Source organism: Tiliqua scincoides, chromosome 1 (genome assembly GCF_035046505.1).
Source record: "Tiliqua scincoides isolate rTilSci1 chromosome 1, rTilSci1.hap2, whole genome shotgun sequence".
Taxonomy (NCBI): domain Eukaryota; kingdom Metazoa; phylum Chordata; class Lepidosauria; order Squamata; family Scincidae; genus Tiliqua; species Tiliqua scincoides.
Window position 1 is genome coordinate 104321538 of NC_089821.1, and position 17987 is coordinate 104339524.

Genomic DNA, 17987 nt, shown 5'->3' on the forward strand with positions numbered 1-17987 from the left:
TGCCACAATCCCATGGCAGCTAATAATGGGGTGGAGTGGGAAGGATCTGCCAGCACCCAGGATATGCACTATAAGGTCCATCCTCTGAAACCTGTGTATCACACACAAACTTCATGTGCAGTTCTTAGTGAAATGTAGGAGAGGCGCTTAGAGTGAATGCAGAAGGAGCTGAGGCAGGAAATCTGGAAGTGTCAGAGAGAAAGATCTCCAAGCTGTAAATGCAATCGGTATTCAGATGTAAGGATGTGCTGGGAAAAGTAGGAATGATTATAGAGGCAGTGTGTTTCATGCCCTTTGCTCCCAACTGTATTTTGAAGATAAAGTACTTAACACTTCTCTCTGATCCACTGAAATCAAAGAAGAATTTATTTTTTTCTAGACAAAAGAAAATAGGACAAGAATAGAAATTGGTTTACATATAAGAATATCTTACTTATAAGACAAAGCAATGAATGCTTTCCTGGTGTTAGCAATAAATGCAGAAAAATTGTTGGTTTCTCTCACTTTTCGCTGTAGTTCTTCTACGCAGTCCAAAGGAGGGGAGCAAGAGATCACTAGGAGGAAACATTTATATATATATATAAAAAGCTGTTTGTATAAAAAGCTGTTTGTATAAAAACCTAAGTGGTGCTACTTTGTACCACTGCATCTAATAACTTTTATCCTAGTGAACAGCCCTCAGGTTTGTGATATCTTGCAAGTCAGCATTACTAATCTGCATAAGAAGTTAAAAGCTTAATCATAAGGGTGTCTGTCCATGCTGGTCACAGATAAATGCGGTCAGGAGGATAGCAAAGTTTTCACAGTACTTTGAAGCAGCAATAAGACAGGGGAAAGTACAGGGTAAACACTCAAAGTAAGTTATCAAATTATTTTAAACCCAGGATGAGTAGTCTGTAGCCCGTAAGAAGCATTTGGACTGTAAAGTCAGAAGTTTTGAAATAACTTCTGGAATAAACACAGAAATACGAGTAAAATAAACTAGCTCTAATAGTGAATCTTATATTGCCAATCAAAATTATAACCAAACATTCAAGGTCAGATGCGACTTGGATGATTTTTAAAGTTGAAAAATAAAGTGGCTGAACCTAAGGAAAGTCAGGGCAAGCCACTAAGAGAAGCCAGGCAGCAAGGAAGTTGTGGCAGGAAGCTTAGTCAAGCAAAGATTGCTGTTTTATAATGAAATAATCCAAAGACTAAAGCCTTATTTAATTCTATATGGTGGCAGAGAATGAACACAAATAATTCCAATTTCTTTAAATAAATTTGTTTAAAACCTATGAAAAGTGTGCACTGTTTGGAAGCTTTACACATACCTTCATAAGCTTCCTCGTCGTTTATGGAAAGGGTAAGTGTGTACGGTTTGTCCGGATCTTTGTGGTCAATACAGCGAAATATGAACTGCAGGTGATTCGCTAAGGCAAAACAAAAACAAGACCAACCAGAATTCATAAAACATGTTTCAGAGAACATTCCATTGCATACATGCTAGCTCACTTGAAAAGTTGCACTATTCATTTATTTTAATCAACCTCGGACATCTTACCATAATTTGTCAAGTCAAATACCTGGCCTGGAAGTTTCTCTGCTCTCTCCAGAAAACACAAGAGCCATTATCTGTTTTGTTCATAAACTAACCGCAGTGATCGTGACATCTACAACATAGAGTAGCATTTCATCATATGCCATTGGTTTTCTAGATAACCAACCCTGAATATTTTTTGTTTGACAGTATACCTCCCTATCAAAATCTTGACTGCCCCTGCTTCAGGAACAACACTTGAAAGGGAATACATAAAATAATCTTCAACTCCCTAAGAAATGGATATGTCACTCCCCTATGCTATTAACAGAACAAATCAAGATTCTGCTAATTGACTGGATATACCAAAGAAAACATTAGAAAAACATGAACAGAGGTTATTCTGGGTTAGATATAAACAGCACAATCACACATATTGTGATGCAAAGTCTGTGCTGATTCCTGTAGCGACTGAAAGAACAAAATCATCATCCACCTAGCAGTGGATTGAACCTAACTGATACTGTTAGCCAATGAGCATTTATTTATTTATTGGATTTGTATTCCGCCTTTCTCCCCGAAGCGCACCCAAGGCGGCTAGCATGTGCTAGATATAAGGACTTTCCTTACAGCAGCCATTTACCCAAGATATAGTATATCTTTGTGGAACAGTATTTTCATTCAAACTCACTTTCAGACAAAAAACAAAAGGCTGGCAGACTTGTGTGAAAATAAGGTAAGGGAATTATACATTTTGTTCTCGAAAAAGTCCAAGTTTGAGTTGCACTCAGAAGTAATACAATTGTACATATCAGTCTTACCAGAAGTCTTGCGGATTTCTAGCCCAAGCCGTTCTTTAAATAGTTTTTCAGCCTTATTAAGCCTTTCCACCCTTTCTTCCATGGCTTTGCTGTTAGCTAAGATTGAGAGGCAGAAAAGATAAGTTCAAGTAAGATTTCCCCCCTCTGCCATTAAGCCTAATGTTAATTTAGCAATCTTACCAAATTTCATATTTTCTTATTCACAGAATCAATGCTGAATTTTACAAGCTAGGAATCCATATTGAACTTTTACAATACAGAAAAGAACCAGCTGCCACAATCACACTTTTGTTCTCTTAGTGGGCCTTGTTTACTTCCAACTGAATCTCTCCTTGATGTGAAGAGTAATTTCCCAATTTGTACAGCCACCTTGCTTTAAGCCTTTATTATGCAGCCTTTTAACCAAAGATTTCTCAGGCAGTTCATAATATAACAATTTAACACAAAACAAAATGTAATAAAACCATGCTAAACAGCAGCAATAAAAGCAGCGCTAAAAATTTCAGAAGCAGCAAGAAAAACAACATTATCCATTAAAAACCTGAGAACCAAAATATGTTCGCCTGGTGCCAAAACGATAGTAAAAGTTTGTATCACAGAAAGTCCTTACCCTCACCTCCATTTCTGTTATGTTCGGTGGTGTTGCCAGGGCAGGTGTCACTCCCCTGCACTGTGTAACACCGCCATACTCAGGAAGTGACACACAGGAAGTGTGTGTGACACAGGAAGTGACACCCAGCACCCATAAATGGTTTGGTGGTGACACAAAGATGTCGTGATGCACACCACCAAATTGCTTCCAGGACTGCCATTCCTGGCCATTTGGAGCCCAGGAAGGCCCATTTGCCTCCAAATGTGGTACGGGCCTCAACTTGGCAGGGGCTTCGGTGATACGCCTGTCACCCCCCCCCCCGGCATGTCACCTGAGGTGAACAGCACCCCCCCTTGCTGTGCTGCTGCCTACTTTGCTCTCTGCTTCCAACCTTCAGTTTCCTTCAGGAGGACTTTCCCTGAGTGATTTACAATCTAGAATTCAACACAGGGGAGGCCAGAGGAAAGGAAACAGAGGCAGGGATAAACAATGGAAAGCTGCTTGCAGTTGCACATACTCAAATAATCCAAGTAAGGGGAAGAGCAATGTGCCAAAGGTTTAATGCAGTGGTTCCCAAACTTTTTCAGCTGGTGGCTCCCTGGCCTTTTTCAGCTACTGGGCCACTGGCCAACACTCACCATTAGAACTCCAATCCTATATATTGTATAGGGGGTGGTTTTCCACAAGGATTCTGCATCTCACAGTTTGGGAACCACTGGCTTAATGGAAAACAATGATTCAAAGTCTTCTTTGTGGTAGATAGACCTCAGCAGTAATACCACATGGTTTCTCACACACATACAGCAAATAAATTATCTGAACATCGTGTTCTATTTAAGCACGATTTTTATGTGCCGTTCATGATAACAATCACTACCTCATCCTCAGGCTATCATGCTGGAATTAATGACTGGCTGAAGTAAATTACTTGAAGTCAGCTTGAGCCATTAATTTAACCAAATGACCAGGGGTTAATCCTCCAGACCAGGGGTTTCCAAACTTTTCGGCCAAAGGGCTGCATCAAACATCTGGCACTGTGTCAAGCGCCAGGAAAAAAAAAGAAATATAAAATTTAAATAAATACGTTAGAGATGGAAATTAGATGAATGACTGAAATGAATGAATGAATGAATGGGCTCAAATGTCCAGGATTTCTCCAAGCACCAACACAGCCCAAGAAATAGAGCACATACACTTAAATGGACCCCCATTACCCTACCCCACAAGCACAACTCTGGTTGTGTTTGGTCAGCTGGGCCAGAGGCTCTCAGGGGATCAGAGACTGGCCGCGGACTGGATACAGGCTCTCCATGGGCCGCATCTGGCCCCTGGGCCGGGGTTTGGAGACCCCTGCTCCAGACCAACCAAGCTGCTCAATAGTTACCTCTGGAATTTTGCCATTGTTGATTAAAGTATTAACATTAAAACATCTCTTGGTCTGTTTCTTGCTGATTTGTTAGAGAGGCTTACAGAATATACAGAACTCATGGAACGTGTTTCAGCTGCTCACAGTGCAAGCTGATACACGCACCCCCCTCCCAAAGGTTCCCAAAAAAGAACTTGTTCAGACAATAGTAATCCAGCTTCTTCTGGTGTTACAGTTGTACTGCAGCTTATTGTATACTCTGAGACACAGTTACTCAAAAGTCTCACTGAGTTCAGTAAGACTTACTCCCATGTGAGAGGGATAGTATAGGATTGCAGACTTAGGCTCGTTGAACCCAGTGGGGCTTACATTTGAGTAGACATAACCAGGAGTGAAGTGTTAGTGATGCTGTCAGCCAGGATGTGACACTATAAAGGTTTAGTCATTAGATTGAATCTGGCTAGACTGGATAACTAGTACTGTATAAATTCTGCTAGTGGAGCTTGCCTAGAATATTCCCCTTATATATTGTTCCCAAAATGCTTTTCATTCTTGGTATTGTTGTCACTCATATTCTAACCCGTTTCACCTCGGTATGCCCCATCCCAGTCTTCTGCAATCTCCCAGCCCCATTAACTCTCCACTGCTGTTCTGCTTTCTCCGAATCTCTTGCTCTCACCCATTTCATCCCTCCTGTACTCTTTCTGTCCAGAAGATCCTGCTTCTGCGTTCACAGGTTCTCTGTGTGCTTCTCCACTTTTGTGGATCTCTTTATCAATGAATAACAAGCCTTTGGAAACCCACTCTGCCTTCTCCTCTTGGCCACTCACTTGCATCTTTCAAAAGCTCAACCTGACATCTTGTTACCCTTTCTCAGTCCTGGAATGCACAGATCAAACATCTCTCACTCATTGACAGCAACATCCCATGTTCAAATACGTGCCAGTTAACTTGTTACTCTCCATCCTGCGAAGGACACAGGAGAGGGCAGAAGAGAGTCCAAAGTCTACTCCCTATCTCAATAAAGTCACCACAGCCAAGCAAGACATGACTGAACCACTAAATTCACCAGCTGTGAACAGATGAACATTAAATGACATCCAGCTCCCCTTTTCAAATGCCCCACATCAAAACCACAGTGATTGAGGTAGTCCTGTTATTTGGAAAGACAATAGGCATATTGCAGAGCCTGTAGATCCAGGAATCAACAATACTAAGCTGTGCAGAACAATAATTCACCAACTTGGTGCTGGAGCACACTATCAGATGCATCAGAAATCCAACTACAGTACAAGTCCCCAACTTGGAGAAAGAAAGTCTGTTTTGCCTATTTTTATTGCACTCTCCTTAGTTCACTGAGGGCGCAATCCTAACCCCTTATGTCAGTGCTTTCCAGCTTTTCCAGCACTGACATAAGGGCAATGCGGCTCTGAAGTAAGGGAACAAACATTCCCTGACTCTGAGGAGGTCTCCATGAGTGACACTCAACTGCAGGATGTAGCACATGTCCCATTGGCACCGCTATGCCAGTGCTGGAAAGCACTGACATAAGAGGTTAGGATTGCACCCTTAGATTTAGCCACATTGTATGCAGGAGTAATGTTATGTGAACTTTTCTGTTGACAAGAATATTATAAATATTCATACTAACTGATCTAAATCGCAGGCTGAACTGCATCATACATTTTGGCACACACATTTAGCCACAGGGAGACTATTTCCATGTTAGAAAACCCATCTGTGAAACAGCCCCAAGCTGCATATTTCTCAAACAGCCCAGCAGAGCATCTCACATGTTTCTGGACTGTGCATTCATTCAACTTTTTTCCGATGCAACTTACTTCTACTTTTTCTGGCCAGTTCTTCTTTGAGCTCTCGAATGCTATCCAGCAAATCTGTCTTTTCTTTTTCACCATCATCAATGCTGGAGAGAACTTCAGACAGTTTCTGCTCTTTCTCTTCAATGGATTTGTTCTTTTGGCACAATTCTACATTCAAAATTCACCAAAAAATAAATATAATGAGTTTGCAGCATATGTAAAAACAAAAACAAACCTGATAACTTCATTGAACCAAACTACACATTATGTTAGCAACATACATGGTCCTGGTAGGCTTGATTTTTATTCTACGCATAGCACAGCAATTTTTCAACCACTGTGCCATGGCATATTGGTGTGCCACAGGAGTTTGGGAGGGTCATTTATTCGTCGGGCAATTGGGGGATGCAGGCAGCATCGTGTGCCTTGTCAATGGTCAAAAAAACTGATGGTGTGCCTTGACCATTTTAGCGCCTCGTCAGCGTGCCATGAGATGAAAAAGATTGAAAATCGCTGACATAGCATCTACAGGAGTCACCTCCCCAACTGCTATTTAGAGAATAAAAAACAAGCATGGCAGGGCCAAGCACATTATATGGGGAGAGGAAAGTGGGGTAAAAATCTTCTAAATAACATAACCTGTATTTTCCCCTTGGTCACAGATCATCTTGGTTCACGCATATTTACATTGTAATCAATCATCATAATGCGGTAGAACTGAAAATAAAACAGACATAACTTCCACCATACCACAGAATGTATTTCAAATCCCCTTTTGCTACATTCTGTGGTATTTCTTTGTAGGGAAGGGAATAACCCAGTTCAGACAATACTGTACTCTAGATCATCATTTGCACTGTGCCACTGTGTTTGGAAACACACAGTATGTTTCATCACATTGCAGAATGCTTCTTTTCACCCTTATTTGAAAATATACAAGTCACAGTTCAGCACAAAAGGCAAGCACATCATTAGATCACCTTGCAAAATTCCACTTAACAAACCCTTTGGTTGTACCATATGTGCAGTTCTTTTCCATCATAAAATGATAATAAAGATGTCATGCTTGAGTTTAGTTTGCACTGCATTTAACTATTTACTTAGACCTGTATATAAAAGACATTCTGCTTTTGAAAGGTAGACACCACCCATAAGAAAAGTCAGTCAAGCACTTATTTTTCTTCATCTCTATTGACATTCCATCTTAGCTCAAGTAAACATATGACTTGATATAAAGTATATAGATATAGATTATAGATATATAGATATAGCTATATAGATAGATCTCAAGTAAACAATATATATCAGTATAAACAGTATGTATCGTAACATCAAGTAAACATATAAGACTTATATGTTTATAAGTAAACGTATATGGCAAGACTGATACTTACCATCTGTATACTCCTGGATTTTATTAATGATTTGGTCCCCTTCTTTTAATCTTTTGGTCCATTTATCTATAATTAAAAAAAAAAGTTACCCGGCACCCCAATTCCGAGGCAACTGTAGTAGTTTACAAGCATCATATATGAAACAGTCACCATACATCAAGAAGATCACTCCCATGAGTTACAAACATCACAGAGTTCCCTTTACAGCCAGATGTACCTCTCCAACCACACTTCCAAGAAGAGAATAAGGAAGAGGGAATCACAGGAGACTCAAATGAAGCAAATTGGGGGGAAGGGAAATTGCAAAAATGCCTCTATAGCAATCATAAGCCTAGAATTTTAAAAACGTTAAAAATTTAAAAAGCATTTTAAAAACCCTTTTTCTGGGTTGCAACCTGGCATCCCTATTTCAGTGCAAAAAACTTTTTATACAGGTCTTATGTGCAACAGTCGCGCTTGTCTATTTCACCATATGTCAAGGTAACAGAAGGGAAAATGGTTCCCTGCTAATGTCATAACTATATAAAATTATTGTACCTGAAAGTTTGCTGATAGAGTTGTGCCATGAGTGTCTCAGCCCCAGTGTCTGTTCAAGGGATTCATTGCAACAGGTAATTTTGAACTTTGTCCAAAATTCTTTAATCTCTTTTTCAAGGATCACCAGTTCATCAACATCATTTGCCTGGGCCATTGTTCTAAAAATCAGATCAAAGCACAGTCACAGAGATCTATGCAGCTAGATTAAGCATAAGCTCATTCAGAAATATTTGCTGGGACATCTCAACTGCTTAGTTAGAAAAGCTCACCTCCCCAAGTCATGTTGGTTTTCAAACTCAAGAAGTCTAGGTATCAGAATAACTGTTGAGCTGATTATCCAACAGTCTACAACTAAACCTTTCCAACTTGAGCACTCCAGCAAGCCATAATTTGTTTTGTAAAAGAATCAGACGCTTTTCAAGAAGGCAACTCAAACGCAGGCCAGTGAACTTGCTCAGCAAGCACACAGGGCAGTCCTATGCATGTTTACGGAGAGGTCAACCCCACTGAGTTCAATGGGACTAACTCCCAAGTAAGTCCCTGCTAAGTGGATAAAGAAGCACTTTCTCCAAGTGGTGTTCCTCTTATATTTAGAATGGGGAGAGTAACAGGCCCTCCTCACCCCAGCACCATGGATTGTTTTTTTCCTAGAGGCTGTTGCTTTCTTTTGCAATTGTGAGCCCTTTTGGTACAGGGATCCATTGAGTTATTTGATTTTCTCTGTTAACCGCTTTATGAACTTTTTGTTGAAAAGCGATATATAAATACTGAGAGCCAGGTCCAAATCCCTGTTCAGCCAGGAAGTTTCCTGGGTGCCCTTGGGCCAGTCACTATCTCACATCCTCACCTAGTTGTTGTGAGGACAAAAGGAGAGGAACAATGTATACCACCCTGAGCTCCTTGGAGGAAGGGCAAGAATGTTCAGTATAGGATTGCTGCTGTAGTCAGCTGAGCCTGAAAATCCACTAGTGTTTCTAAATATTTGTCCTCTACCATACCACTTCACACAGACCACCTGTTTGAAGTACCACCAGAAGTAACTGGCAATGACATCATTGCCAGTTCCTTCTGGATTGGGAGGCCTGATGTGATGCAACAAACACCAGTAAGAGGCTTAGGGTGGACAGGAGGGCTTTTTTTGAGCATGGAAAAGCATGCTTTGGAGCTCTGTCCACTAAGTTGAGCCTCCTGTCACTGTTGGTTGCATCACATTCCTGGTCTCACTGTCAGGTGGCAGGAGCCCAGGGGGTCGTATGACTACCACCAGGCACCACCTCAAGTACCACTGGTAATACTCTTACCACTGGTTAAGAAACACCAGCATACACCAGAAAGAAAACTAGCAGTGCAGCAGTGTCACTTTTTTGTGACTAAATTTTAAGGTTTAAAACAGCATCAAGCAATTTACAATGCAAACCACACATTTTTTTGGATGGGGGGGGGTCCTCAGGCTGCTAGCCTTGCCACACTTTCCTAGGAGTAAGCCCCATTGGACACAATAGGACTTACTTCTGAGTAGACATGCACAGGGTTGGGCTGTAAGACATCAGAGACTGCCATCCTCTCCACACTTTACTGGGAGTAAGCCCCATTGGACAGAATGGGACTTACTTCTGAGTAGACATGCACAGGATGGTGCTCTCTGTATAAGTTTAGCATATACATTAACTTTGCTCCTATTTCCACTCTTAAAGCTGCAGCAGGATCTTAACTGGGAGCTCCCAGTGGCCCCCAGTTCAGAACAATGGAGGCAAGAGGCACAGACAGTCTACTCACCAGTGGGGTCTGGAGGAGCCTCAATGACGCACATTGACCCCGGGCAGGGGCACCCCCTCCAGGCGCAGCACGCCCCCCAACAACACCCTCCCCAGCCGCCTCCACCGCCCCATCTGCTCACCCAGTTCTTTTCAAAACTTCCATCCCTTTGGCGCCACTGCTCAACGGTTCCAGAGCCCCTATTGGCCCAGCGCCCTCATGGAACGCAGCTGGCGATTGGTTGGCGCTCTGGTAGGGGCGGGAAGGGGATGGAATTCTCCTTCTTCATTGGACAAGGCGGCAGGGCGGACGCGAAGCATGATGGGGGTTGTAGTTTCATTGGGGGAGGGCTGTTCTTTGTCTCAGGGCCTGCTTGTGTTTGTTTACCCCTGCGGGGGGGGGGGGGCGTAACACTGAGCACTAAGCAGGCTCAGGGTGAGCAGATGCGATGGAGGACACCTTGAACCACTGCATAGAAGGGGGAACTGGGGCAGGTGCAGCTCAGCGTGGAAGGGTTTCAGAAGCAGCACCTGCCCCCATTCCCTCTTCCATGCAGTGGTTCAAGGTGCAGGCACTCTGTCCTCCACTGTATGTGGTCACCCTGAGCAGGCTTCTTCAGGGGATGCCAGTGGGCACTGCCAAAATACTATGGAAAGGCTCAGAGCAAGCCTTTTATCCTCCTCACTGTGGAGGTAGAGAGACTGCCTTCGGGAGCACTTTTTGAGCTCCCGGGACGTGGGGTCAGGACCATTCTGGTGGTGCCATGCGTTCCTCTCAGTCTGCCCTTTGGAAAAGGATTCAGAGCCCAATCCTATCCAACTTTCCAGTTTCCTCAACTTTCCCTGGGGAAAGGGAACAAATGTTCCCTAAGTTAGTGGTTCCCAACCTTTAAGAGCACACGGACCACTGAGGCAAACACTGGAATTGTCGTGGAACACATGCGACCCCCTCCATCCCCACCACACACCACCATTCAAATTTGATAGACCATGGGGGAGCGCTCAGCAAGACAATGGAAATGCAAGCTTCAGGGGGTCCTTTCTCCACTCTCTCTGGTGGTCCATGGGAAAGCATCTTGCCAAAGCATCATCTTTTTTTTCCCCTGAGACCACTTTTCAGGGTCTCACGGACCACCTGTGGTCCCTGAGCCACAGGTTGGGAACCACTGCCTTCTGTGGAGTAGTCCTCCTACTGCTGGATGCAGTGCTTGCCACATTAGCACGGCTGCACCAGCAGTGGAAAATTGAACAGGACTGGGCTCTGAGGCATGTTTGCCTACTCATGAGTAAGCATGCATGTGTACTGCAGCTCAATCTCACTTTCCATAGGGCTCAACCTTCCCCCCCCCCTTGTCAGTTCTCAGCTTGTCAGTTTCAGTTTCATGACCCACTTACAGTCAGGTTCTGACCAAGGGCCTCTGAGATAAATTTTATCAGGGTAGAATGTTTCTTTTGGGCCTCTATAGGGGTACAAAAATTTTTTTCCCCCTTTTGGAATACAAAGTTTATTTGGGGCTCCTTCCCTTCTCCACTGGATTGTAATTTCTATGAATTATAGTATATAAAGCTATATAGGCTTACCAAAACGTGAGAACTAGTTTTCACGCAACATATGCAAACATTTTCTTAAACCCCAGGAAATTTCCAGGTCCACAGCCCCCCCTTTTTGATCCTGGACACAGATAAGATGTACAGCCTGCACCTCCCTCTCATGGGGACCTGGTGAGATTGGAAAATGTAAGATTCCAGGAAATTTTGGGAGCCCCTCCTTTGACTCCTGGGTCCCCTTTTTACCCTAGGCCTGGATATGATTTACCCCCTGCACCCCCTCTCATGGACCCTGTTGTGACCCACTGGTCAACACTGACTTTGGTGCAATATGAATGTAGATATGTAAGTGAGGAGTGGAATTGTGCTGCCTGCTGGCCTTGCCCCCTCTCAGTGTGCTTTATTTTTCTCAGAGGTTCTAATAATGCATATATAAAACCCAGATTCTACGCATGTAGGTTGCACTCCTGTAAGTTCAAACGTTACATTATACAATCCACTCTCTACATTTTTTTAAAATGGTCCAGTCCGCATTGTAACATGATTAATGGCATGGAAGTTAAGACTGAATTCATTCCACACAACAATGGAGTATTGTCTTTTAAAATAGGGTAGAATGGTAAGGATACTCTTAGCTCTACAGCAGTGTTTCTCAAACTATGGGTTGGGACCCACGAGGTAGGTAGGTCACAAGCCAATTTCAGGTGGGTCCCCATTCATTTCAATATTTTATTTTTAATATATTAGATTTGATGTTACCATGGTGTGTGACTGCATCTGGGGAAATGTTACAGATCTGTACTTTTAACTGGCTACTATGTATATGCTTTTAACAATGGTAGTGAATGGGTCTTACTCCTGGGTAAGTGTGGGTAGAATCACAGCCTAGGATTGTTAAAAATTTTCCTGCTTGATGATGTCACTTCTGCCTTGACATCCCTTCCGGTGGGTCCTGACAGATTCTCATTCTAAAAGTGGGTCTAGGTACTAAAAATTTGAGAACCACTGCTCTACAGTAACAGATATAACTGGGTTCTAGACCAGGGGTGTGAAATATAAGACCCATGGGCTGAATGCGGCCCCCGGAAGCAATTTATCCAGCCCCCGTTACTACTTGGCTCTCTCATATCTTGAAATTATGAACAAGTTTTGTACACTTTCTTTTCTGTCATTTGCAGCTAATGCGTTTCTGTGTGAGAACAAAGTGCATACTTCTGCTCATCAGTTGCTTAATGATGTCACTTCCAGCCCTCAGCAGGCACCATGAATGCTAACCAACCCTCTCTATGAGACAAGTTTGACATCCCTGTTCTAGACAAAACTAATGATACAAACATTGTATTCTGATTATCAGTAATGCTATCAGGGAAATCTTCACTGTGATTTGTTTCACTTATCAGTGGCCGAGAAATCTGCCCCTTTTTTGAACAAAATGCCTGTCCCTATTTTATTATACGCAGATGATGCTGCCCTTCTCTCTGTTTCTAGTTCAGGTCTTAGGCACTTTTTGGTTCTATTTCAAACTTACTGTCTGCGGAACAATTTATCTATCAATGAGGAAAAAACCAAAATATTAGTTTTTTCCAAGTCTTGGAGGCCCCTTCATTGGGCAATCAATAACCGGCCTATTGATCAAGTTAAATCATTTAAATATCTTGGCATTCATTTACATTACAAAATTAAATGGTCCTTCCATAGAAACTCTGTGACAGCCTCTTCTTCACACCTAATTGGGGCGATAACCAAATTTCACCATACAGCCGGGAACCAGTACGTCCCAGCTGCGTTTCATATCTTTAATACAATATTGGTTAGCCGCCTGCTTTACGGGGTTCCTATTTGGATCCATGCCATGTCTAATAAAGTCGATCAGTTGGCCACCTCCTTTTACAGACGAATTCTTGGGGTCCCTAATTATATCAAATTGTCTACTTTGTCTTTTGAGTTGGGTACACATCTCCCTTCAATTTTGGCCTGGAAATTTACTTTTAAATTTTGGTTACGGCTTTTTTTTAAGTCTGATCCTGATTCCCTTCTTGCCCACTTTCTTAAAGACCCCTTCCAATCCTCTTGGTCTTTGTTCTGTACATCTAAATTAGCATCGGTATTTCTCTAGTCTCTCTTTTTAACAGTGACTTCAACCAGGCGCTATCTCTTATTTATGAAAGACTTGGTGAGTCTGAATTTTTATGGTTATCGTCTGATCTGAATTGGGTATGTTCTCCTATTTATTATGGTATTTTCCCTTCCTTTGCCAATTGGTATTCTTATTTTCATTCCCTTACGAATCCCCTCGAGAGGAGGGCTTTTATGTTAGCCCGGTTGAATATCTTCCCCTCTGCAGTGTTGAGCGGTCGCTACTCGTGGATACCCTTTGACCAAAGGTGTTGCAGCCGTTGCGGCATTGAGCCTGATTCTGTTATTCATTTCTTCTGCATTTGTCCTGTGTTCAGCAAGCTCCGCCGCTCTATTCTTGACCCTGTTCTTTCTAGCTATTCTGGCCCCTCCCATCTTCTTGCAGCGTTTCTTCTACACGACTTTTCGCAAGAAACGACATCGCTTGTTGCCAAGTTTCTTGCAAAAGTTTTTATTTCTAATAGTCTAAGGTAGCCCTGACTGGTATGTTTGAGTGTGCATTTTATATGTGGTTTGTTGTTTTTTGTGTTTTTATTAGTGGGTTCATTGCGACCGTGTATTTATTATGTATGATGCCAATAAAGGTTGTTGGAATTCGAATTCGATTTGTTTCACAGTGGTGGTTGTTTCAGGAAGGTTGGCCTTTGGAGAGTGTGAAGAACTTTGAAATATATCATATATCTCAAAATCTTTGAGAACAGTTGCTAGTTGGTCTGAATTTCTGGAGCTGGTTTATCAGTGCACAGGTTGCATTTTTAATAGGCTTGTAATGTTCATTTCAGATTCATGAGGTAGTAGTTCCCAGTATAATAAAATGTTTTTCTTAGCCTCTCATGAAATCTTTAGCATGACCGGGATTGTGAAGTTGGGATATGTTTCACGCCAGCTTCTGCAGACCTTGTATATACTATAGAGTTTCCTCTCTGCCTTGCCAACATTTCTGCTCTGAACTTTGGTTGATTCAATCAAGTAGAAAAGCTAAAATCTAGCTCAGCAATTTTCAACCTTTTTCATCTCAGGGCACACTGACAAGGTGCTAAAATTGTCAAGACACACCATCAGCTTTTTGATAACATAGGCCAACACACACTTTGCTTCCTTAAATGTTACACCAATTCCTGGGTATATTTGGGATGCCGATTCCAAAAATGGCATCCGTTTTGCCCTATCACGTCTAATTTTGGAGACACGGCATAGCCTCTTTAGTGAATTGTTCAAGCAGCTTCCTGAAGAAGCCTACACCATTCACTAATTGCTTGAACCATTCACTAATGAGGCTATACTATATCTCCAAAACTAGATGTGAAAGGGCAAAACGGATGCCATTTTTGGAATTGGCACCCCAAATTCATATCAAACCACCATAAAGTTTGGGAAAAACTTTTCTGACCTTCAGTTTTGTAGGCCTGTGTAATTGAAAAAGCACACCATTCTGCTGCTGGGGGGCTAACATCCCCCAATGCTCCTAATAATAAATGACCCTCTCCCAAATTCCCATGGCACACTTGCAGACCATTCACAGCACACCAGTGTGCCATAGCGCATTGGCTGAAAATTGCTGATCTAGCTGCTTGAACAAAAAAATCAGACTAGCATTGATTTTTTTTTTTGCTCTTTCCTTTTATTTTGTACAAGGGAAGATGTCTCCATTTTCATTTCAGAAACCTCTTATAAGACACAAAGGTAGTTGTTTTACACCCATTGTGGTCCTTGGCCAGAATGGGACAATATAAAATAAACTGTTTGGCAATAACTGAAGCAGTTCCATAACAGTGACTCATAAACTGCCACGAAAATGTTAGAATAAAAAGCAAACTTTCAAATTATAGACTGCAGACATTGCAATTGGTTCTTCTTCAGTGCCTGCAGGGTGAATATTTCTTTCATGTCACCTGCCTGAAGTTTGGGAACATGCACACATCATCCTTTGACTTTTTTGATTACCGTTTGTGGCTCTGTAATGAGTGCTGTGTGCAGCAGAATGAAGTGAGTCCATTCATTTTGGCCTGATGCAAATAAAAAAAAATATAATTCTGTGCAGCAGGCATTGATCTTTAGCTTGGCTCTCTGGAAGTCTTCTTTTGTATGCTGCCTTGAACTTTTGGGATCCAGCATACTGTATTATTCTTCTGTTTCTATGTTGTCTAGCAAACTGCCAACGTCTCGTATTCCTTTTCTCCATCTGTGCAGGTGCTGATTAGAGGCTGCACTGATAGACCATAATGGCTTCCTTGCTGCTCTATTATTTTCCCATTGAATCAAATGTATCGACTGTACACAAAAAGGAGCCAACGCTGTTTTTTGAAAGAGTTTGTGAGCTGTTCTCAGTGCTTTTATTAGGAGTGCTGATTTCCAATTAAAAAGACCATCTGTTCTATGTGACAATGATGGAACATTATTTCTTGTCTCCTGGAAGAAGGGTGGAAAAAAAATGCAGAATTTTTTTTCTAAGGCTTCTCATAAGGGGATGTTCATAAAACTCTGCCTCAGTGGGAAAAATCAGTTTTCTGTTTTTGCCACTGGCTCTCCAGATAAATCTGCCATCGTTTGGCAAAAGGAATACAGAAGATGTGCTTGTAAATAGCTGGTTTAACAAGCAGCCCAATGTGTATAGTAACCAACCTTCAGGCAGGCAGCTCTACGGTGGAGCTCAGGAGCTACTACCACATACAGTATGTGCATTAGGCCTCCAATACCAGTACAGTTACTCTCTGGCTCAAGGTCATTGTCCGTAAGCAGCTGCGGTTCTCCTCTGTTTGCTTTCGTTGCAATTATTCCATAACTGCTAAGTGTAGTTAGGACAACAGATCCTTTTGATAGTCTGAATACATCCGAAATCAGAAACTGCCAAAGTATTTGATATTAAATACACCGTAGTTAAGAAATTGCTAACATATTCACACACAATGCTGTGGCGAGTGAGGTGGTTATAACTAAATTCAATACATGCTCTCTTTTCCTCTTCAAGCTATGTGTTAGCTCTGATTTTCAGTTGTTACCTCATGGTTGGCAACCTTCAGTCTCGAAAGACTATGCTATATGCCTACAGCACCCGGTATTCCCAGGCGGTCTCCCATCCAAGTACTAACCAGGCCTGACCCTGCTTAGCTTCCGAGATCAGATGAGATCGGGCATCTGCAGGGTAACAGTTGTTACCTGAAACCCCATGTTTTGCCTGCATTTCTCTCAAGTCAAATGCCCTCTGACCAACCTGGAAAGGTTAAAACTGCAGCCTGCCCTTGGATGAAAGATGTCAACAGCCCTGATGAAAGTGTAGCCAGAGGACGTGTATATTAGGAGACCTGCATGGCCTCCTGCATTTGGAGACCTGTTGCCCTCAGAATCCTAGTAGCAGAAATATGAGGTAACTTCTTTGACCCAATGGTGCTGGCTAAGTAGTAATATTCTCTTGGGAGAAAGGAGATGGGCTCTGAAACTTTTCCAAGTTTCCAACTCCCAAGTTCCAACTTTTCCAAGTTTCCAACTTTTCCAACTCCCTATCCCAGTAAGGATCTTATCATTCTTATCCCGTTTGATTTAGGATTCACTCATCTGAGAATCACCCCCACTCCTTGCAATGTTGCCATAGGATCATCCCCTTTAAAAGGAACCCCTTCCTGAAGAGTTCAGGAATGAGAGTGAAGATGTAGGCTGAAGCACCACCAGTGTGCCCAGGTCTGTGAGGGGATCACTTCAATCATTGTTTATTCTAATTGGCAGCCACTCTCCAAAGTCTGGGGAATATTCTGCCTAGGATAGTTTTCTAGGGATTCCAGAGATTAAACTTGAAAGCTCTGACCCACAAAGCATGCCCTGAGCTCTAGGTGAACTCTGAGATGCCTGTCAACATATCATCTATAGATCCTGGATGAACTTCATACAGTGCAATCAGTGGTGTCACTGGGGGTGGCATCACCAAGCGTGGAACTCAGCAACACAGAAGTTTGGTGGCTTTCACTGCCGGCTGTGGTGCACTGATTGTGGGTGCTTGTGTGGGTACACACTGGCTCCACAGCGGTGAGCACCACTGGCTCGCCTACCCACTGTTCTTTGGTGACAACAGAGCCTTCTGCCTGCTGAGTTGCAGCATGTCTGAGACGCATGGTTGGGGTGGGAGTGAAGCTGGTACCGTTTTAGCATCCTCTTATGGTTGTGGCCATAACCATATGGCCCTCTTGGAGGCAAGCTGTGCAGCATGGCCTTTCCCAGTTTGAAGAGACACTTGGCCAACAGACTGAGGCAAAGAGGCAAAGAAGGAAGGCCCATAGCCAGGGAGACAGACCAGGGACAGACTGCACTTGCTCCCGGTGTGGAAGGGATTGTCACTCCCGAATCGGCCTTTTCAGCCACACTAGACGCTGTTCCAGAACCACCATTCAGAGCGCGTTACCATAGTCTTTCAAGACTGAAGGTTGCCAACATACTATGGTTGGTACCCAGGGTGAACCACACCCTTTGTCCCCACTATTGCTACACCACTGAATTCAGTACATAAGC

General features: G+C 42.7%; 1 protein-coding gene and 1 pseudogene across 2 annotated transcripts; both read right to left on the reverse strand.

Moving 5' to 3' along the window:
• Positions 1-399: 399 nt before the first annotated feature.
• On the reverse strand, positions 400-10004 carry SPC25 (SPC25 component of NDC80 kinetochore complex). Of its 2 annotated transcripts, none has more exons than XM_066610363.1 (7): positions 9950-10004; positions 8053-8210; positions 7516-7581; positions 6143-6289; positions 2344-2439; positions 1317-1415; positions 400-554 (listed from the first exon to the last, which is right to left on the reverse strand). In XM_066610363.1, the coding sequence occupies exons 1-7, from the start codon at positions 9970-9972 to the stop codon at positions 430-432; spliced, it is 714 nt and encodes a 237-aa protein (XP_066466460.1). In that variant the 5' UTR covers positions 9973-10004; the 3' UTR covers positions 400-429. The 2 variants fall into 2 exon arrangements, with proteins under 2 accessions (XP_066466460.1, XP_066466468.1); XM_066610371.1 differs by lacking the exon at positions 9950-10004 and adding an exon at positions 9829-9939.
• Positions 10005-16530: 6526 nt separating this feature from the next.
• On the reverse strand, positions 16531-16647 carry LOC136637484 (5S ribosomal RNA; annotated as a pseudogene).
• Positions 16648-17987: the final 1340 nt, after the last annotated feature.